The sequence below is a fragment of the Leptonotus elevatus genome, chromosome 11 (genome assembly GCF_054856555.1).
Source record: "Leptonotus elevatus isolate MCC_2025b chromosome 11, RoL_Lele_1.0, whole genome shotgun sequence".
NCBI lineage: Eukaryota > Metazoa > Chordata > Actinopteri > Syngnathiformes > Syngnathidae > Leptonotus > Leptonotus elevatus.
Genome location: NC_141249.1, coordinates 20386954 through 20409319, shown reverse-complemented (window position 1 = coordinate 20409319; position 22366 = coordinate 20386954). Strand labels below are relative to the sequence as shown.

The 22366-nt window shown below is 42.2% G+C and overlaps 2 protein-coding genes across 2 annotated transcripts in view; one reads left to right on the top strand and one right to left on the bottom strand.

The window, feature by feature from the left end:
• Positions 1-1126: 1126 nt before the first annotated feature.
• Positions 1127-7062, top strand: cltrn (collectrin, amino acid transport regulator). The gene is made up of 6 exons (XM_086089391.1): positions 1127-1528; positions 3153-3211; positions 3351-3436; positions 4065-4181; positions 5330-5524; positions 6299-7062. The coding sequence occupies exons 1-6, from the start codon at positions 1462-1464 to the stop codon at positions 6453-6455; spliced, it is 681 nt and encodes a 226-aa protein (XP_085945517.1). The 5' UTR covers positions 1127-1461; the 3' UTR covers positions 6456-7062.
• Positions 7063-9715: 2653 nt separating this feature from the next.
• LOC147166394 (cadherin-24-like) overlaps positions 9716-22366 on the bottom strand; it is a 31504-nt gene continuing 18853 nt past the window's right edge. The window contains exons 4-14 of the mRNA XM_086088772.1: positions 21416-21535; positions 20393-20560; positions 16883-17064; positions 15584-15840; positions 15369-15505; positions 15094-15215; positions 14313-14430; positions 13733-14044; positions 12460-12646; positions 12005-12386; positions 9716-11458 (exon numbers count right to left, since the gene is read on the bottom strand). Of these exons, the coding sequence (XP_085944898.1) occupies positions 10772-11458; positions 12005-12386; positions 12460-12646; positions 13733-14044; positions 14313-14430; positions 15094-15215; positions 15369-15505; positions 15584-15840; positions 16883-17064; positions 20393-20560; positions 21416-21535 (2672 nt within the window). The 3' untranslated portion in view covers positions 9716-10771. The remainder of the gene's footprint in view (positions 11459-12004; positions 12387-12459; positions 12647-13732; positions 14045-14312; positions 14431-15093; positions 15216-15368; positions 15506-15583; positions 15841-16882; positions 17065-20392; positions 20561-21415; positions 21536-22366) is intronic.

The window sequence follows — 22366 nt, the reverse complement described above, 5'->3', positions numbered from 1 at the left end:
TAGCTAGCTAGTTAGCCCAGCTAGCTTTGACTGTTACTATCACCACTAGCCTATTTCATGCCGGCGGGAAACTGGTGGTGAGCAACGAGGGAGGCGGTGCCAAGTGAGACTCCGGCAACAAATGTTTAATAATGAGAGCTTTATAAACGTCATCACAACATTTTCAATCACTTTACAACGCTATTTCGGCGTACGGCCGTACTATGCTACAAGTGCGTGGAAATGCTTTAGCGAAAACTGAGCCTGGTAGTACGATCACTTGCAAAACATGCTAGTCTATCCTCAAATACGCTAACGTGAAATACAAAGAGTAAAACGGAGAAATGATTAGCCTTAGCCTAGCTACGAAAAACAGGACTCCCGCTAATCATATGTTATTGTGATTTTTATTCTCCACACCTTTTTGCCGTGTAACAACTCCCACATAATACTTCCGATTTACACTTTTAAAATTTCAACTTGCTTCAAAAATTCACGCCTCCCGGGGTGTATATCGTCTGATTCCACATTACTTACAGTATTTGCACAATTTAACGTTAAATATCAACTTTCCCCCATTCATTTTCAATGAGGCAGACATTGAACTTTTTCTAAGAATCCCTTTCCACGCCCACCCCCATACATTTAAATTATCAACATGACCAGGTGTCCGATACTGCTCGGTGGCACAGTTGGTAAAGTGCATTGCCCAGTAACCAGGAGGTCATCATTTCATAATTTATCTCTCAATATTACTTCATAAGCATTCCACATGCATTCAAATCTACGCATTCAGCTTTCAGCATTCCCACGCCATTTCCCTTGAAATTGCACTTAGTCTCGCTACTGTATAACAATTACATTGAGCAAAAGGGTGCATTGTATTTTTAATCATTTACTTTTACTTTGTTTCTATGCCCTTGCCGATTTTTTTTTGGTACCAGTCCAGCCCGCAAACTCGCATGTCATCTGGGGATTGCGCTGTGATGCATAAACGACGCATTTTATGTTTTCTTAAGAGCTAAATCCTTCACTTGACGGTCGTTCATTAATTAACCGGCCGCAGAATGGATGATTAACCGCGAGTGTGCATCCCACTTTGGCACCCGTCGCCGATTTGTACGGCAATATCCCAGCCAAAGTCGTTTACCTTTGCTCAAGGGTTGTTTACGAGGATGTCACCGTCATGCAACTAAAAAAGAAGCACATTCTTATTACGTCGACAGGTCAGAACATTTAGTGCACGGCTGGTACTGAGTGGTCGGCACATTGTTCCGCGCTGAGTAAACAGACTCAAACGCTGGTGTTTTTTCCTCGGGGAGGTCACCTCTCCCACACCGAAGCCTGAACAAACACTTTTTTCGCCAGTTTACAGTTTCCCCAGACGGGTAAGAGAGTCCCGTGGCCAGGCAGGTTAATTCAGGTGCGTCCTGCCTTAACCATTAAACTTGACTGCGCGTGGCCACACATTCACTTGGGAAAATGTCAGGAAAGGTCATTTTTTTCTTGTCTTTGGCGCTTTCGTCGGCTCAGCAGCTCTGCGCACCAGGTAGGAATTTTTTTTCTTCGATCTTATATATGTATACAGCATTGATATATATATATGTATATATATGTATATATGTATATATATTTTTTTATATATATATATATATTAACGCGTGACCTTGCTGTCGTTCTCTCAAATGTTTGCACTTTTGCGATATCAATCGCACTGAAATACTAACAATTGTCGTAGCAAATGTTCAAACTAGGGGTGTCAAAATTAGTGCGTTAATTTTGAGTTACCCGGAAATTTAAAGTTCCTTTAACACCGCTATTTTTTTTTTTACGCGCGATTAATGACCGCCCCTTACTTGTAAAGCCAGATTGGGGGAATTCCAGTCGCAACGTTCACGTCAAAATTTTGCAGTAATACATTTAATAAAAAAATAAACGTATATTTGTGGAGACTGGGGTCAAGTTGTATTTTAAAAAAATTTAAATGTGCAGAATTTCACAAGTTACTTCCTGTTAAAGATTAGGTAGCTCTTAATATGAAAAGAAAAATGCACTAAGCTGTCACCAATGTCTTACAAATGCAATGATGCCATCTAGTGGCAGAAAAAATGATCTAAACACAAATCAATATCACACGTTTTTTACATAACAGTACATTACTACAGTACTACAATTTATGAATAATTATGAAATTACTTTATCAAGCCATATTTTTATTAGTTTAACTTTTTTCCACTTTTATGTTAACAAGAATATAAAAAATTTGAATTTTTTATTTAATTTTATTGTACATTTAGAATAGATATAATAATTGTGATTAATCGTGAGTTAATTATTGAAGTCATGCGATCAATTAAAACCGACAACAAATATTTTACTGTACATTTAAAACAGATGTAAAATTTGCGTTATTTGTGAGTTAACTTGAAGTCAGCACAATTAATTACGATTACAAATTTTAATCACATGACACCCCTAGTTCAAACATACTCGCATAACGAGTATGCTCGAACATACTTGCAAATATGTTTGAAGGTACTTGTAGGCTCGACGCAACAAACATAGCATATTTTCCCATAATGCTACACGGGATTAATACCCCGTGAAAAAATTACAGAACCTAAATCATGCACTGCAGATATTTTAATAAATCATAAAAGTTATGAATTATTTTTTTTTAATTTAGTGGTATAATGTGGGCCAAAAGCGTTTTTTTTTCTCCACTCGCACATGCACAAGTAATACCCCGTGGCATTCTGGGAAAATATGCTATGTTTGTAGCATTTAGCCTACAAGTACGTTATTACATATTTGCAAGTAAACATACTCGCCAGTCAAGGATGTTTACGCCACATTGGCTCTTCCACACTTGCATATTTCAGCCAAACAATTATTATCATGTATACAATATTGTACTTTGTCAAAAAGATCCAATGTTTTTCATCACGTGACTGCATCTCATTAAAGATAGAGCTATGGTGCTTTAGTGTTGTAGCCAATTTTTTTTTAAATACAATTAGAATTTTTTATTAACATTAAAGTAGCACTCAACAACAACGAAAAGGTAAAAGGACAAAATATGTAGCTAATTGCAGCTCTGTGTGCTATTAGCTCAGCTAACGACTTCCAAAATCACTTCTGAAATATATATTTTTTTCCTTTTATGGCTACAGGCGCTTCAGATGGCTACAAAGTTCGGCTGAGCATCCGAACAGCTCTGGGAGACAATGCGGTGAGTGCTATCTGGTTCCATCATCATTAAGCATGCTAATAGAAGCTAACGGCCCCTGTTGCTATGGCGACCAGGCCCATCTGGCGACCCTCTACCGCCTTTGATGTGCTCTTCTCGTTGTTTTTCTTGTTTAATGCAGTATGTCTGGAACCAAAACGAAATGTTCCTCTTCCGAGCCACGCTGGCTTTCGCCATGAGGAATCATTTTGACGGGGAGGAATTTGAGTAAGGAAACAAATATGTTGTTGTTTTTAACCCTTACTTACTTATTAGTTCATGACAAAAAACAGGTCGGTAGAGAGTTCTTCCAAAAAGAGGCTTCAAGCTGTTGTAGTTCAAACTATAGCTTCTGTTAGCTTAATGCTAACACATAATGGGGAACGCTATAGACGGGCTAACGAATACCATCTATGTGGAAGTGTAGTAACCCTTTATGACTAATATTAACGCACTTTCATTAGAAGGAGAAGGCTCTATATGTATATGTGTGTGTCAGTATTTTACTGCCCCCAGGTGGCCATTGTGTACATAACATTTTTTAAACTAAAGTACAATATTGTATAGTGCCATTCATTTTTATTTTTTTTATTTTGTTGTTTTGTTTTAAGGGCGTTTCCATGGAGCAATATGATTTAAGAAACCCCATTTAAAAAAAAACACATTTACTGAAAGTGCAGTTTAACAATTCCAAGACTGCAGTGAGTAAGTGAACGAAGGCTTTTATTTTAGTCACATTCAAGAGTATGTAAGGGTTAACAGTACATGCTAGTTGCACAAAAACAACAGCATGTGGACTATCGCTCCATAAAAGCCAATGAGTTGCATTTGATTTGTTTATGGAACATCTCCACAGAGTGGCCAACGTCGTGGTTTGTGACGAGACGCTGCGAGTGTCCTTCTGGTTCGTGGTCACGTGGCCAAACGACGCCAGCCGCTTGGTGGACGGAGGCGAGGTGGAGCTGGCAGTCAGGTGACGTCAGCTCACTTGCCCGTTCGAGAGACATTTTGTCTCACTCCAAATTAGTTTTAGGAGCATCTGTCGCATGTGGATTTGCAATGTGAAAAAAAAATGAGAATAACCCTATATTACCTTAGTGATGTAATTAATTCTATAAAAAAAAAAAAAGAAAAGACGACCAACCGGATTCCAGCTCATAGGCCACGCCCCTAGAAAGTCACTCATCATTATCCTAATACCGTAGTTACCAAAGTCATATTACAACAAGAAAAACTATTTTATTTGTAGTGATAGTGTAAGAGAAATTTTAAAGTGACATAGGCAATTATGTTAAGAGGCTAAAAAAAATATGACCGTGTGTATGGTGAATAGTTTATAAATACAGTTTACATTCTCTGTTATTGTTTTTATACCTCACAGCGCTATTTTTTACTTTATTACAAACATGCAACAAAAAAATTAGGGCTGCAACTTAAAATTATTTTAATAATAGATCAAGCTGATGAATAATCAATGAATACTATTTATTTATTCCTATTCCTATCCCTTTATTCAAAAACAGGACATTGTCAAATTCAACAAACTGATTCATTTCCTGGTTTGGTCCATCACAGCCGTTGAAAAAAAAAAATCGGCAAAAATGTTGATCGTAGTTTTCCAAAGTAAAAGCAGAGGTTTGAAAACGTCACATTATGATAAAAAAAATTTTTAATTGCTGGCCTAATTTTTTTAAAATAATAATCAGAAAATATTTATTGCTGCGAGTTGAAATTCCGAGAATTTTCATAATTTGAAGTTAAACAAGGTATCTGAACAATTAATCGATTATCAAAATTGTAGTCAATTTACTTTTCAATTAAATTTTTTGCACCACAAAAAAAGTTTTTTGTTTTTTTTTTGTTTTGGAGCTGGAATGGATGAATGCAATTAAAATGAATTTCAATGGGGAAAATTGATTTGCTATTCAAGTCAATGTAGTTAAAAGCTTAAAACAAAAACTTTCTAAGTCAAGCAAGCTAACCACATTACATTTTTATATATTGGAAAAAAAAAGTTTGAATTTGTAATTGAAACTAAGTGAAAAGTAACATTTTCCAATCCAGTCAAGTCTCCTCCTCCTCCTCGTGTAAATGATGCCACTTGTCAACTGTACCTGTCAGGAAGTCTCGGAGCCGCATCAACAGCGCCTTCCTGCTGACGGATCGGACTCTGGAGTTCGTGGGCATCGCGCCCACTCTGACGGCTCCCGTGCTGCCCGCCACACCGCCGTGGCTCATCGCCTTCGGGGTGGTGATGGGCGTCGTGTGCGCAGGATTCGTCATCCTCGTCGTCTCCTCGGCGGTGCAGAAGAGACGGTGGGTCACATCACAGCATTTTTTTTTTTTACACACAAAATACATCATATAAATTAAATTTTACAATTTAAAAAATGTGCAGAATTTCACAAGTTACTTCATATTAAAGGTTAGATAGCTTTTAATATGAAAGGAAAAATGCACTGAGCTGTCACCAATGTCTTACAAATGCAATTATGCCATCTAGTGGCACTCTTTTTTTTTGCAGTACAGTACATCTTTTTAATTGTAACTCCTTCTATTAGTTTAACCTTTTTTCCCCCACTTTCATGTTAACAAAAGTATGAAAGATCAGAAAAAAATATTTTATTGTAAATTTAGAACGGACATAAAATTTGCAATTAATCCTGAGTTAACTATTAAAGTCATGCGATTAGTCACGATTCAAAATTTAAATCACCTGACACCCCTAATATAAATAAAATGTGTAATAATAGTAATACTAATAATTGTAAAAGGCAAGGGAACATCATGACAAGTGAAACGCGACTTACCGACAGCAGGAAACTCAATGCAAACGAAATTAAGACAACGAGGCACACTTGGGCATGACATGGCTGTGGTGGGAGGTGATTGGTTGACACAAGGAACAAGGCTGACGAGAAGAAGTGGAGCCAAAAGTCTAACAAGCAGACAAGACATCAACATGGGACACAAGAAAAAAAGACATCACCTGGAACAAGCTAAATATAACATGAATTCATAATAATAATAATAATGAATTAAAAGGTCTATTTTTTGACGTGTTCTTCTATTTTCCATTGTGACTCTTAGAAAGAAGGATGAGAACGCGGAGGACGTCACCGAGGACGAGGACGGCGACGCGGAGACGCAGTCGCCCAAACCGCTGAAGAACGGCAGCGTGCGGCAGGAGCCGCGCGGCGTCTCCAACATCGCCTTTGCTGATGACGAGCGAGTCACACAGATGTAATTTTGAAATTCCAAACAATTTTGGGGAAAAATATTTACATATATTATACAGTATAGGTATGGGCCGATGACCACTTTGATGCTTTACTGTGGTTTTAAGAAGTTAAGGTTTCAATAACCGCTCAAACTAAAAAGAGACACTACAAACATGGATGCATTTTTGCTCTGTTGATTCATTTGCATTGTCCTGAAAACAAAATCTATAATGGTGCCATGATGTACTAGCTAGCCCCAAGGACAGCATGAGTAGCCCACCGGTCTGTTCTAAAAATAGCTCACAAGTGAAGAATGTTAACATAAATTTTAACTTAACATGGTACATGTTTCTTGACAAAAAAATCTATATTTTGTTATTAAAAAAAACATTCTTTTTATTTACTCAAATATATTTTTTAATGACTTTTTAATACTTTGACATTTTTTTCCCCACTTGGTCATCATAACATCAGAATCTAATATTGGCCCACGCCTAATAGAGCGTAGTCTTCATGTGAAACTGTTTTTCAATCATTATGTGAGACCTTTTTTGATCTGTATGGTTTTAGATACATTTGTACATACTAAATGAATCCAAATATGAATAAAATGAGTAAGTATGAAAATCACAAGATTTTTTTATTGTGTGATTGAAAGAGTTCGGCTAAATTGTGCAGCGTGTTTATGAAGCTGCATTTTCTTCAGTCGTGACACCAATTTGGAAACATTGTAAATGATTTAAAAGCCTTCAGTGTTGTGTCAAAATGAAAACGAGGCGGGCGACGAACCCCCAAACTCTTCATCTTTCATCTTTGCGACACGCCAGACAAGGAAGTGACAGCGGAGGGATTCAAACACCTGACACATCAACAGAATGCGGGATTACAATCTAATAGTTGAAAACATGGCCCGCTAAATAATGTTGACACTCCAAAAAGCTAACGGTTGACGATAAATAGATTGACACACCTTCTGCAATGGCAATTTTGAGCAAAGAAACAAGAATGCTCATTTCCGATGCGTGTATGACCAAATGTGGCTTCTTCATATTAAATCGTACAGCTGCACTTCCTCTAGTTGCAGGTGAGGGGCAGAAATGAGCTACAATTTTTTTTTAACAGGTCTGGCTACAAACCTACCAACCTAGCAACAGTGTAAACATTTCTTCATTTCACCTGACTACCTAGAGTGGAACTCCAGTTTACGGACATCCTGATTTACAGTTTGGTTTATGAACAACTTTTTTTTTTTTTTAAAGGAAAAATTATCTTGGGTTAAGCCGTTCTCTAAAATGGCCACCACTTGATTTTCCCCCCTCTGATGACGCAAGAACGTGGCTCTCAAATGTGTTGAATGTGTCACATCGGTGCGAGGGGCACTTGACTAAAGAGACGCAACATCCCTTTGCGGAGGGGACGAATAATTAAATTTGAAGTTCGAGCGTACATTTTTATCCTAACAGTTGGCCCTCGAGCCGAAGGAAAAATGAATGGATTTGTCTCTAAAAAGCTGCAGAAATGAGTCACACATCTTAAAGTGTTTTTGTTGTTGGGGAAACTCATTAAAGGAACACAGACGTTTGGTCTAAGAATAGTGAGCTTGCTTCACCCTGTGCCCAGGGATTGACTCGGATGTGCGCTTCTTTTGTTTTCTTTTTATGTTTTTGTTTAGTTTTTTTTTTGTTTGGGGGGGCAAAACATGTTTCATAATAGTCAGCGGCCTGAACAAGAGGTAGGTATTTTTATCGTGGTCTCATTTATTTAACTACTTTAAACTGGAGTGTGTAGTTTTTAGGAAGGAAATTAGGTTGGTTGGGAGGAAGGAAGGAAGGAAGAAATGAAGGAAGGAAGGAAGGAAAGAAATTAGGTTGTTGGAAAGAAGGAAGGAAGGCAGGTATGTTGGTAAGAAGGAAGGATGGATTGAAGGACTTGTTGTTGGAAGGAAGGAGAGTAGGTTGGTTGGTGTGTAGTTTTTAGGAAGGAAGGCAGGCAGGAATGAGGGCATTTGAAGTCTGTAGGTAGCAAGGCAGGAAAGTAAGTAGGTAGGTAGTTAGGAAGGAAGGAAGGAAGGAAAGTAAGAAGGAAGGCAGGAAAGTAGGAAGGAAGGAAGGAAGGAAGGAAGGAAGGAAGGAAGGAAAGTAGTAATGGAAGGCAAGGAAAGTATGTTGTTATGAAAATGAAAAGGAAGGTTGGAAGATAAGTATGGTTGGCTGGTAGGACATAAAAGGTAGATGGGAATGTAAGAAGGTCTATTTGTAGTTAGGGAGGGAGGGAGGGAAGAAGGAAGGAAGGAAGGAAGGAAGGAAGGAAGGAAGGGAGGGAGGGAGGGAGGGAGGAAGGAAGGAAGGAAGGAAGGAAGGAAGGAAGGAAGGGAGGGAGGGAGGGAGGGAGAAAGGAAGCGAAGGAAGGAATGGAGGGAGGGATGGAGGGAGTGAGGAAGGAAGGAAGGAAGGAAGGAAGGAAGGCAGGCAGGCAGGCAGACAGGCAGGCAGGAAGGAATCAGGGAATCTTAAGTCTGTAGGTAGCAGGGCAGGAAAGTAAGTAGGTAGTTAGGTAGGTCGGTAGGAAGTAAGGAAAGTAGGTTGGTGGGAAGCAGGGAAGGAAGGAAGGAAGGAAGGAAGGAAGGAAGGAAGGAAGGGAGGGAGGGATGGAGGGAGGGAGGGAGGAAGGAAGAAAGGAAGGAAGGCAGGCAGGCAGGCAGGCAGGAAGGAATCAGGGAATCTTAAGTCTGTAGGTAGCAGGGCAGGAAAGTAAGTAGGTAGGTAGGTTAGGTAGGTAGGTAGGAAGGAAGGAAAGTAGGTTGGTGGGAAGCAGGGAAGGAAGGAAGGAAGGAAGGAAGGAAGGAAGGAATAAAGGAAGGAAGGAAGGAAGGAAGGAAGGAAGGAAGGAATCAGGGCATCTGAAGCCTGTAGGTAGCAGGGCAGGAAAGTAAGTAGGTAGATAGGTAGGTAGGAAGGAAGGAAAGTAGGTTGGTGGGAAGCAGGGAAGGTAGGAAGGAAGGAAGGAAGGAAGGAAGGAAGGAAGGAAGGAAGGAAGGAAGGAAGGAAGGAAGGAAGGAAAGTAGGCATGGAAGGCAAGGAAATTATGTTGTTATGGAAATGAAAAAGAAGGTTGGAAGATAAGTACGGTTGGCTGGTAGGACAAAAAGGTAGATGGGAATGTACCTGATGGGAGGTCGGAGGTTTTTCCAGTACAAATGATGAGCAAAATCTCGTGTCAATATCATCCCCCTTGTGTCCCCTGCAACCAACTGACCACACATGAGCCAAAATCAGCCACACCAAAGTTGTGATTGATCTCCACAAGGATGTTGTTTTACTGAACTTTGACAAAAGAACACAACAAGCCTCCACAGTGACATCCAATCAGATCAGTCCGATGCCGATGCAATATCATATCCTGATCAATATTGCATGAGGGCCTATTTTCCAACAATGCAGATTTCAGGCTGTGCTTGAAATTAATATTTCAATAAATGTGAATCTTTCATAGGCTTTGTGTTGAAAGCCCAAGTGCATTATTAAATAGCCAGTGTGTAAAGTGAAAGATTTTCTGTGCATTTGCTATCACGGCGGGTGTGAAATGACAGTGGTGGTGGGTGCCGATAGTGATACGACCCGCGCGCTGCTTCCAAGAAATCCCGGAAGAATCCAGAAAGCATCCATTAATATTCTTCGGGATCGCAGCCTGAGAAGGAAAACCCGGACTTCCTTCTCCCCAAGCACGTTGTCTCGTTCCTCCAGGGAGATTCCAAAGCAGTTCACAGGCCAGCTGAGAGACTTCGGGCCTGATTTACCAAAAAGTTGCACCACTCTTGCGTAACCATGACTGCGGTTATTGTGACAAAGACAAAATAAGAGGTGACTTCAATTTTGTGTTTGTGCAAACCTTTTTAAAAACACCGGAAACAAAAATTGATCGCGCCAATCACAAGAAGGAGTCATGCCATATCGCTTCTGACTTGACTTTGATTTCAGAGCACTTTGAAAATTGGTGACGGCCTTTCCTGGGAAATTATTTCAGGTGTTCTGTCCCAGTTTTTACAGTCGAATGGGCAGATAACATCCAGATAAAGTTCAATCAAACAAAACATGGCTTTTATGCAGTTGCTGGCTTCTCCAAAATGAATGGATAGATTTCTCGGAAACGTTCGTTTGCCTCTTCCACTAACAATTCCAATTCCATCACATCAGTAATTTCCCATGTTGAAAAGCAGTACACCTGTTGGTTCAGTGAGCGAATTAACGTCAGCTCTATGGGATCTTAGTAAATCAGGCCTGGAGTCTCTCCAGTCTCCTTGGTCTTCTCTGGGCCTCTAGCCCATAAATGCAAATCCCTTCCCTTAAAAGTCCCACCTCAGAACCGCTTTCTCTTGGACCTGGCTGGTCTGGGAAGGAGCAGGTTGCGCCTGGCCGGCCTGGGCGGGATCCTCACCCGCGTCCTGCTCCTTGCTGCTCTTCCTCTCCCTGATGAGCGCCACCAGCCGCTGGAACTTGTCGTTGAGCTCCTCCATTCCTCCCGCCGTCGGATCCCGGTCCATTCCGTTCTCACCTTGCTCGTCGTCCTTCCCGTCATCGCTCCCCAGCGAGCTCAGCGACTCGGCCCGAGAGTCGCGGCCCTCGAACTCGTAAGTCTGCAGCGAGTCGTAGGGCGGCTGCGACGGGTCGGACGTCACCCGGTTCAGGCGGAAGTTGAGCAGGTCCTCCATTCGTAAGGGTTGATGGTTGTCGCGTATCGTCCTGGGTAAGGTCGTCGCCACGCCGGTTCCGTTCAGCGAGCCCACGATGCTGTACGTGTCCGTCATAGGGAAAACGGGGAGCTTGGCGTTGGGGTAACTCCGCTCGGAAATGGACGGCAGTGACCAGTCTGTGTCGGCGTCCTCCATGGTGCAGCTGGTGGCTCCGGTGCTGATTAGAGTCTGGTTGGCCGACGAGCTGCTGGGACTCTGGCAGGAAGAACCGGTAGGGTCGGAGCAGCTCAGACTGGCTGGATCGCTGATTGGCGCAGATTGGACCTCTGCTGGAGTTATCTGCAGAAAAGAACGAGTATGAGGAACTTAGTATGTAGTTCCCAAGTGGAGGAGTTCGAGTATCTTGGGGTCTTGTTCACGAGTGAGGGCAGGATGGAGCAGGGGATCGACAGGCGGATCGGTTGTGGTGATACGCCGGCCGATCGACGTTCCTACCCTCACCTATGGTCATGATCTGTGGGTCGTGACCAAAAGAACAAGATCCCGGATACAAGCGATCAAAATGAGTTTCCTCCGCAGGGTGTCCGGGCTCTCCCTTCGAGATAGGGTGAAAAGCTCGGTCATCCGGGAGGGACTCAAAGTTGAGAGGAACCAGTTGAGGTGGCTCGGGCGTCTGGTTCGGATGCCTCCTGGACGCCTCCCTGGAGAGGTGTTACAGGCATGTCCCACCGGCAGGTGAACCCGGGGAAGACCCAGGACACGCTGGAGAGACTATATTTCTCGGCTGGCCTGGGAACGCCTTGGGATCCCGCCGGAGGAGCTAGATGAAGCGGCTGGGGAGACGGAAGTCTGGGCTTCACTGCTAAAGCTGATGCACATTTTTACCTTAACAAGGTCTTGCTTCTGTGTGTCAACATGCATCTTCGCCCCATCTTCAGTCCTGCTCATCAGCCTGCTCAGGGTGTGCGCCGCTAATAAACTCGCTCGTCCGACCTCAGGAGGGCGCTGCTGCCCCGGTTGGTTCCGGATGACGGGAGCGGCGGCGCCGTCACGTCGCCCCGGTAGAGGCAGCTGCACTCCAGCCTGCAGCGGCCCGGCTTGGTAGTAGTAGTCCCGCAGGGCAGGCAGCGTGTGGACCCCGTAGCACAGCCGCCCGTAGAGGGGCGCCGAGCCGGGCCGCCGCTCGGGCTCCGGGCCCGGGTAGGGGTTACGGGTCATGCTGTACGTCCTGGCCCGTGCGGGTGGCGCGCTCTGCTGTGTGTACCATCTGCACAGGCAGGAAGTAACCAAGTACGAATACTTTGCTGCCGGATTTTTCACGCACTTCACGTGGGACTCACATGTTCCTGTGCACGTTCTGGATCCTGTGCATGCTCTGCAGGGCCGCCATGTCGAAGGCGGCCGTGTCCGCCTCGCCTCCACCCTCGTCGTCATAGGAGATGATGTTCTCCCGGATGTCGTCGTCCTCCAACGCTGAGTGGGCGTCGCGTTTCTGACGCCTTAGCGACAAGGACAGTGCGCACACCACTAGGGGGGGGGGCAAAAATATGACGGGCGACCGCATCAAATTTCCCGTTCCACTGGCAGATAATTTTGCTTAAATTAAGTAATATGTTTGTCATGCAGTGCAGTACACTGAACAACTGGGCTCGTGAGAAATGACTTTTGAGCTTAATTCTGATTGGTCGACAGTGAGCCTGGGCTGGGTACTGGTTTGACAGTTTTCCGTGGTCTTTAAAAGTTAAGGTTTCTGTAACTGCTAATACTGTCTGTCACCAGTGGAGTCACAAAGTGGAGTAAACGAGCCACCTATTTGAACTTAATTGGAACTAGTCAAATGTTTTCCCTTCCTTCTCAGCGAGCAAAGAGGGGAGGGGTGAACAGTTGTGCAAGGAGGAGGAAGGCAGGAGCAAGTCGAAAGCAAACACGGATACATTTTTGCTCTGTTGATTAATGTTCATTGCCCTTAAAAGGTGCCAGTGGGTACTAGTTAGCCTATGGACACCATGAGTAGCCGGCGGTTCTGTTCTAAAAATAGCTCACCAGTAAAGGAACAATGTGACTAGCCTCAAAATGTCCTACTAATGTTTTAATACATGTGTATTTACACTAAAAAGAAGTACATCTGCACTGATATAAGGGAAATCCATCCATTTTCTTAACCGCTTGTCCTCATCACAAGGGTCGCGGGGGTGCTGGAGCCTATCCCAGCTGGCTTCGGGCAGTAGGCGGGGTACACCCTGAACTGCTTGGCAGCCAATCGCAGGGCAGATATAAGGGAAATATTTAACAATATTATTAAATGACAAAAAAAAAAACACATGCCCGAAATTCACACATTTTTACAATAAAATTCCCAAATCAAACCACTCCTAGTAATCTTCATTTGTAGAATTCAGTTAACTCCACACTATTGTCAGCATTCACATATTTTTTAGTTCAGTGGTTTTCAAACTTTTTAAATAAATATAAATAAAAATCTAAACAAATGTTATGTTTATTTACAAATTATATAATTGCATAAATAAATATAAAATTCAAAACATTCTTTCCAACAATAATTTCTGCAAATGATTTTGTGGAGCCCACTCATTAGGAGAACCGCTGACCTACCCAGCAGAGTGGTGACGCAGGCCAGCGCCGCCATCAGGATGACGAGGGTGAAGACGACAGAGGGCGAGGCGGAGGGCGCCGGTCGGCACACGGCGCGCCGCTCCCACCGCCGGCCCCGCGTCCGGGGGCTGCGCTCCTCCGTCCGCATGCCGCCCCGCAGGCACGGGCAGACGGTCACGGTGACCGTGGCCGTGTTGGCCAGGCCCGAGGCACCGTCTCGCAGAACCACGGGCACGTACAAGCTGGCTAAGGACGACGAGTATCCGGGCGCCGGCTCCAAGGACGATTGCAACACCAGGCTGGCCGTCACACCTGAGGGTAAAAACACAAACGGAATTGCGAGTCACGGCGCAACTTTAGCAGTCTTTTAACGTCATTTACTAGCATCCTTTATTGTCTTCTGACATTGTTTACTGTCCTTTACCGCTGTTTACAGACCTTTACTATTCTTTACCATGCTTTAGTGTCTGTTGTTTTACATCCTCCATTACCCTTTAACTTTTTTTACTGGCCCTTAACAGACCCTCCAAAAGTATTGGAACGGCACCCTACCGTCTTTTACCACCCACTCAAGTCTTACCGCCGCTGTCCTTGATGGAGAGGTTGAGAGCGGAGCTGGACTCGGGTGCAATGCTGAAGTGGACCGGCACGTCCTGCCCTCCCGGGTCTCGGTCCACAGCACGTAGAACCTGAACAACCTGCGGGACACAGACATGGCATGACTCATAAATTATGGAGGACCAAAACAAAGAATAAATAGATGACTAAATAAATAAATAAATGTCAAAAGTGGAAATAAAAATGGATATAAAAAAAACACAATTCGAAAATTAAATACATAAAAATAAAATCGAAATGGAAATAAAAACACAAAATTGTAAAGTAAAAATAAATACAAAAACGAGTTTCAAAAATAAATGTGGAAATAAATGTAAAAATAAATATATAAATAGAATTAAGTATCAATCAATAAATTAAAACGCTCTAATCTTACATTTATTTATTTATTTCATGCTGCAGACGCTCTGTCAGGACAAAATGTTATTCAAATGAGCTTCTGCAGCATGAAATAAATAAATGAGAGAGCAGAGCATTTTTATTTATTTATTGATATTTAATTCTATTCATTTTTTTTATTTCCACATTTATTTTTTATATTTATTTTTAAATGTCGTTTTTTATTTTTGGATTTATATATATATATATATATATATATATAGTTTTTATTGTATTCATTCATTCATTTCGACATTTATTTAGTTTTAGTTTTGGTCCTCCATAATAGATTACCTTAAGATGGATGTGGAAGAAATGTTTAAACGGCGTTTAATAAATGTTGAGGAAGAAAACATGCAACAAACCTGTCCCGGGGCGGTGGAGTCACAAACCGATGTGGTGTATTGTCTGTCCAATTCGGGCGCATTGTCATTCTGGTCCAGCGTTTCTATGGCAACCACCACTCTTGACACAAGATTGGGGTTGTCTAAACACAAATGGAAAAGCTATAAATGTTCATCAAGTCATCCCTAGAGTTCCATTAGTTCCACCGCGCACTTTGCAGACGGTGCTTTGGCTGATATACGAGCGGCAGGGCCCCGGTCTCCGGCGGGGGGCCCCGCGGGCCCTGCAAACGCACCCCTCTGCGTGGCGATGACAGTGATGTTGTGCCACTGCTCCCGCTCACGGTCCAGCTCCATCACCGTGCTGATGAATCCCGTGTCGGAGGCGATGCGGAACAGAGCCTCTGGGTCCGACTGAGGATCGATGGAGTACCTGCAGGGCGGGAAACAACAAAAGAGTGAGCGGGGCGGTCGTGGGGACAAAGGAAGTGAGCGATGGCGTGATAAGCACCTGATGTTGCCGCTTTGTCCCGTGTCAGGATCCACGGCGTGCACGCGGCCCACCGAGCAGATGGGTGGGCAGTTCTCCGACACGTCCAGATGGTAGCGGGCCTGGGAGAAGCGCGGCGGCTCGTCCGCGTTTAAGACCATTACTCGAACCATGGCCTGGTCTTTGAAGGGACCGTCCTTCAGGTAGCGGGGGTCCACCAGGGGGTTGGCCACCTCCACGGTGAACGAGTACGAATTGCGAGTCTCGTAGTCCAGCAGCTGGTAAGTAAAGAGGAAAACAATGCGGTGGGTTGTTCCGGTTCGTACCTGTAACTTACATTGACAGTTTTTGGTCTACCTTTGATGTGTCGCTTTGCGAACTGTTCACATATCAAACGAAAAGTTACTGCCCATCACTGCATCCTTTTTGGATAGTTTAGCTATAGTTTGTGTTATAGATATGGTTTCAATTGTTGAGGCAAATATGAATACATTTAGCTTGTAGGCTAAAATGCTAATGTTATGCTAATGACATGAACTCTTAGCCAGCTAAGCGACCAAGGCTTGCGACGTCCTCCTTGTGGCAACATTTGAACAGAACTTTTTTTTTTTAATTAATTGGCTATAATAGTAAATAGAGAGCTAGCTAAATCATTAGCTGGCTATGCTATGCTATGCTAGCTATACTATCTATCTATCTATCTATCTTTTTTACAGGCAGACTGTTGCTGCTTAGTAGCGTGGTAAAAAAACAATGTTTAGCAGATAGTTTTATCTTTATTTAGACTTCCTTTTATCTCACCGGATGGCTCTAATGAGGTGGATTAATTCTCATTAGGGACCTGATTTGCACACTTAATTTAACATTGGCTGTACGGTCATTATCTGCGAATGTCGTTAAGACCCTGCCTGAGCACAAAGACTTTATTTTAATACATTACGCAGCGGATCACAGACGGAATGACGCAGACAGTTTTAATGGCTAAACATAAAAAATGATGTTAGCAAACGCTTGGTGGATTATTTCTCTGTCGTAACGATGCTTTTTGTCAATTAAGGATGAAACGCACATTTGTAAGATGAGCGGCACAAGTGTGCATGTGAAAAATCTTTCCGAAGCTTCAGTGGCATGCCAAACAAGCCATTGCAGCCTGGTCACACACTGCTGTGGTACGGCCTTCTGAATAAGTTGAATAGTGACTCAAAGGGTCATACGCATCAGTCTCTCTCACATTGTGCGGGAAACACACTTAAATAATTGTATTTATCTTTCTTTTCTTCTTTTTTTTTACTTGTTTGCTGCTATATCGGAGGTGCTCACTTTGTTCAGCACAATGATGGCTTCTCGCTCTCTGCCGCTGACGTTGAACGTCTGCGCTTCCTCGGCGTCCATGATGGTGAACTCCAGCAGCGCGTTGTCACCCACGTCGGCGTCGGTGGCGGTGAGACGGCCCACTTCCACGCCCGGCGCCGCCAGCTCCGATACGGAGAACGACCACGCACCTGCCAGAGAACAAAAAAAAAAACACAACAGCCGAATGTAATGATGCGTTAATGATGATGAAACTCCTGGTGAGCACAAGGGCAAGATGACAATCATTACTGACATCATTACAGATCCATCATAATTAATCGCGCATTAAGCTGTATGTTGCATAACTCTTCAGAGCATAAATGCGACACAACATTGTGGAGTGACATGTTGGACTGACTGGAAAGTAACGGGCTATTTTGTTGGATTGCTGAGAAATGGCAAAACACAAGGCAGACTGCGTGATGGGGCTCCCTGAGCCATAAACATGGATGCACACAACATTGTGGAGTGACCATGTCAAAGTATTGTAAAGAAAAAAATGGCCAAAACAGAAAAATGCAGAGAAATAACAAGAATTTATGCAAATTGGGAAGGAAAAAGTTACGTAGCTCCAACCGGGAATAAACAAGGACACGCACACCATTGTGGAGCAACCAAATGTGACTACTGGAAGAATAAAGAACTATCATGAAAAAATACAAATACATTGAAAAAACCCAGAAAAGATTACATGTAACTATTGTAAGTCTCACAGCTCCCCAAAACATAAAAGTGATGCACACAACATTGTGGAACATCCACATGTCACACTACTACCACATGGCTACTATGAAAAATACAGAGAGAGAGAAAAAAGCATACTAGGTTTAATTAATTAGTCTCATAGCTCCCCTGAACATAAAAGTGATCCACACAACATTGTGGAGTGACCACATATCACCATCTATTGGATTATAAAAGACTATAATGGAATAATATTAATAAATGACACAAATCAAAACAGATACTGTGAGTTTCATAGCTCCAAAATCGTAAAGTTGATGCACCCAACATTGTGGAACGTCCACAAGTCTAAGTAAGGAAAAAGGGACTTCTATGAAATTTTTTGAGAAACTGCAAAAAAAAAAAGAAGCATACTGGGTGTAACTAATTTGTTTCATAGCTGAAAAAAAAGTGATGCACACAACATTGTGAAATGTCCAAAAGTCCAAGTCTGGGAAAAAAGCTAACAAGTCTTGAAGCTCCCCAGATCACAAAAGTAATATACACAACGCTGTGGAGCAACCATGTGTCGGATCAACTGGTGAAAAGGCACTGAAGAAATGCAGAGAAATGTCAAGACACAAGGCAGACTTAATGGAAGTAATAAATCACACAAGAAATCATAATGAGTGATTTGTGATACGATTTTTTTGAGCGTTGTCATGGAACGAATTAAACTCCTAAGTCAAGGCACGGCTGTATTTCTCATTTTTAACGGCATTTTGCGGCCTTGTGCGAGCTCCGGTTTAATCGGAACCAGCGTCCTTGGTGACAGTTAATGACTCAAATAGGCCGAAATGTATTATAATAAACGTTTAAAAAGAAAAACGCATAAAATTAAAGGTAAAAAAACCCCCACCCCTTCACATTCAACCAGTGTCCCAAACGAGAACATTTGCTTTAATGATCTCTCTAAGAGAAATTAATGACCTCGGGCTTGGCTTTGTAGCTTGTAAAGGACTGGGCGGGAGGCCGGGTGCGGGGGCGGGGGGTGTCGGGTCATAGCAGTCAGATTAAAAGTGAATAAATAACACACTGGCGGCACGTTAATATTAAACAGCTTCTATAAAGCAACGTGCGGCGGGAGAATATATCACAGGGACGAGCTGCCAGTGGCTTTAAATGCGATGACGAATGGCCGCCCGGCGCGTACAGAGAGATGATATAGCGCGCGCAGAAACGCGGCGCACGCCGCTGATTTGGCTGCCTATCGAAGCGCAACGCACTGAACTTTAACGTGAATTATTAATAGCACGGTACAGGGAAGGAAACGGACATGCTATTTCGCTCTTGTGTGACGAGAAGCGAGAAATCGGAGGCCGAGGAGGAGAAAAAACGGCAAACGGGAGCGTTTAAAAGGACAAGTGTCATTTTTGCCGCAGGCGCGCTGGGAACCGTGCAATCAATTGAAACCGAACAGACTTTAGTAGCTAACAGATTTATACATTGTGGATTCAACCAAAGCACATCACTTTGCCGCAAGTCCGCTAGCTTAATGCTAAAACTCAATGGATAAAGCCATAGATGAGCTAAAGAAACTAGCATTGATTTTGCAGTTTTATAATAAACATTCACGCAACTGATAAAACACACGTGCAGACATAAAATATACCGCACAATTTACATTATTATTTTTTTATCCACGGCAAAAAACAACATATTATCGCACTTACTGTACTTATAATGCATTACTTCTCATGAAAAAATGAAAAAGACGGAATAAAGAGGGAAAAAAATCATGACTTTTGTAGGTGTTTTTTTTGTTGATATGTCCTGGGGCTGTGCAATTAATCGAAATTCAATTACAATGTCAATTATTACACTACACAATTACAAAATAAACAAAAATAAAAGTTTCACTTCCAGAGATTTTCACTGAAGCAACCCCCTTCGCTCTCGGCTGTTTTACTGGATTTTGACTGATTTTGCAAGGCCCACAGAATATTGTGTTCTATTGCTATAAAAACATGGAACCTACCAAAAGAAAGGTGAGAGTCTCTTCTTTCATCAGGAAAAAAAGTATGTTTCTATCTGTTTCCGTTTTGCAGCAATTAGCATTTGAATATAGCCAAGTTTCATCATTATACACAAATCTGTTAAGAACTGTGGGGAAAAGAGCTTTTTTGCAACATGGACCTGGTTGATCTCTGCTGCCACCTGCTGGCCGTTATTGTAATAACTGCCACTGCTTCAAGTGTTCTTTTGAGTTCAGAAGCTGCATCAAAAAGCATAAAAAAACATAAAAATAAAAAAAACATATAAATATGTTTTTGGGACTATGGTAATATTTAAAACAGAACATATTTATACGTTTTGGGGTTTAAGTGAGTAAATACTAATTTTGAGTTATTTAAATTGATATATATATATATATATTTTATATTTCTAAATAACAAATTTAATAAATCTTGTTTGGTCCAAAAATAACTTTTAACTAACATTTTTTACACTTTTAAAAATGTTCTTGTTTTTTACCAAAAAACAAATGATTGTCCTCATCGTGATTTGAATTATTACCAAATGAATTGTGATGAATATTTTTCTTTTATAATCAAGCAGCCCTAATATGTCCTGCTTGTAATTGTTAAAACAATTTGTTATATATATCACGGGCACATTTTAAATCATAGAAATGGCGTCTCAAAATACACACACCACTCTTACTAAAACCTTTTTAACCATCTCCTAGAAAGGAAGTGGAAAAAAAAAGTGAGCTGCATGAACATCATCAAGCTAATTGCTCTTGCTACTTACTGCGTCTGAAGTGAGGCGGGTTGTCATTGACGTCGCTCAGCCTCACGGTGACTGTGGTGGTCCCAGACAGGCCCCCCAGGTGGCCCCCCATGTCTCTGGCCTGGAGCACCACCACGTACTCCTCCTGGGTCTCTCGGTCCATGTTGGGCATGGCGGTCCTCAGGATGCCTGAGCGGAGGAGGGAGGACAGACTCCAATCAGCGCAACCACGTCGCTCGGGATCAACGTCAAACTTCGTCAACTGGGACAATGAAAAAAAAAAAGCGGCACTGCTGGCAAAATGTGAGCGCGTCATGCGGACAAGATGAGTCAACAAGAGCAGGCACGAGCATATATATATATTCATAAAATTGGATTAAAATGAAAAAAGATGTACTGTACTGTAAAAAAATGAGTGTTATTGATTCGTGTTGAGGTCATTTTTTTGCCACTAGATGGCATCATTGCATTTGTAAGACGTTGGCGACAGCTCAGTGCATTTTTCTTTTCATGTTCAGAGCGATCTAATCTTTAACATGAAGTAACTCGTGAAATTTTGCACATTTTTTTTACTTGTAAAATACAACTTGACCCCAGTCTTCACAAATATATGCATTATTATTTAATTTATTACTGCAAAATTTTGACGTGGACGTGTCAGCTGCGTTGCGACTGGGATTCCCCCAGTGCAGGCTTTCTAAGTAAGGGGCGGCCATTAAACGCACGTTAAAAATATTAGTGGCGTTAAAGGAACTTTAAATACATTCATTTTGACTCCCCTAATATATATATATATACACACACACATACTAATTATAATATTTGACTAATTATTTGACTAATTATAAACCATACTATTCACGTGTGATTTGAAAAAATATGAGAATTTACTTTTCGCCAGAAAATAAAATAACCGTAATGAACGGCATCACAAGTCCCGTTCCTCCTAACTATAATGCATTACTTTTCATATATAATTCAAAACAATAGTCTGAAGATGAATCCGAAATTCTACAAAAAAGCAAGTAGGGCGCCCCTCCTGACCTGTCTGCGGGTCCACCGAGAAGTAATCGTTTCCATCGGTGATGGCGTAGACCAGCTGGGCGCTGTTTCCGTACGTGGGGTCGTCGGCGTCCCTGGCCGTCACTTGGATGATGGACGTGCCTGCGCCGGTAGGGTCAGAGGTGCATTAGATCAACACTTTGCACTCTCGCCGAGGATTAATATAGGATAAGCTCGGACGTCCGTCCATATGTTGACGATGATTTATTTATTTATTTATTTTCAACGCGTGATGCTCGAAAGCATGACGCAAGCACTGGAGCGCAGCCTGCACCTGCCGGTTGATTGTTTGGAGTATAATGCTTTATGTTTGGAGCTTTTTTGCGCAGCGGGGAAGTGGAGATTATGCAGAGGTAGGCGTCAATGCTGCACTAATCTGCTCGCCGGATGATTGGGTGGATTGTCGGAAATGTTTGTGTCGAGATTACGGCCCCGCAAAAAAACTGACTTTGGTCATTTCTTTCCGGAGCGTTAAAGAGCGTAAAGAGAATGTCAGTCAGCACAAAGGTTTGATAAATGCGTCAATGCGAATGCAATATTTATACGTGGCAGCTCGGGTGCTTGAATTTCAAAGACTTGACCCATTGTTATGCTTAAAATATTGGGAGGCCTATGAAGAAAAAGAAGGCAAAAAACTAAATCAGAATCATGAAAAAGAATGCTGTTTATATAATAATGAAGATAGAGGTACGTTGGATTTCATCATACAGAACTTTCTTGACACCAAGATGTCAGTAAAAAAGCAAATGGGATACTTTTTCACACTTTCAGTGAAAAACGGTGGCAAGAAACGCTGAACGGTGAATAAATGGCGGTTAACTTTAAGTTTTTGTACAAATTTAATTCCGACCACTAAATGGATTTTTTTTTTTTTTAAGCTGGACATTTCTTGTATGTCTCAATTAGGGTCCGGCCGATATACATTTTTTGAGG

What these genes read in the sequence shown, in the direction of transcription:
- cltrn (XM_086089391.1), top strand. Translation starts at nt 1,462, where the DNA reads ATGTCAGGAAAGGTCATTTTTTTCTTGTCTTTGGCGCTTTCGTCGGCT. An exon ending in CAGCTCTGGGAGACAATGCG is followed by an intron (nt 3,212 to 3,350) that starts GTGAGTGCTATC and finishes TGTTTAATGCAG; the next exon opens with TATGTCTGGAACCAAAACGA. An exon ending in TTTGACGGGGAGGAATTTGA is followed by an intron (nt 3,437 to 4,064) that starts GTAAGGAAACAA and finishes ACATCTCCACAG; the next exon opens with AGTGGCCAACGTCGTGGTTT.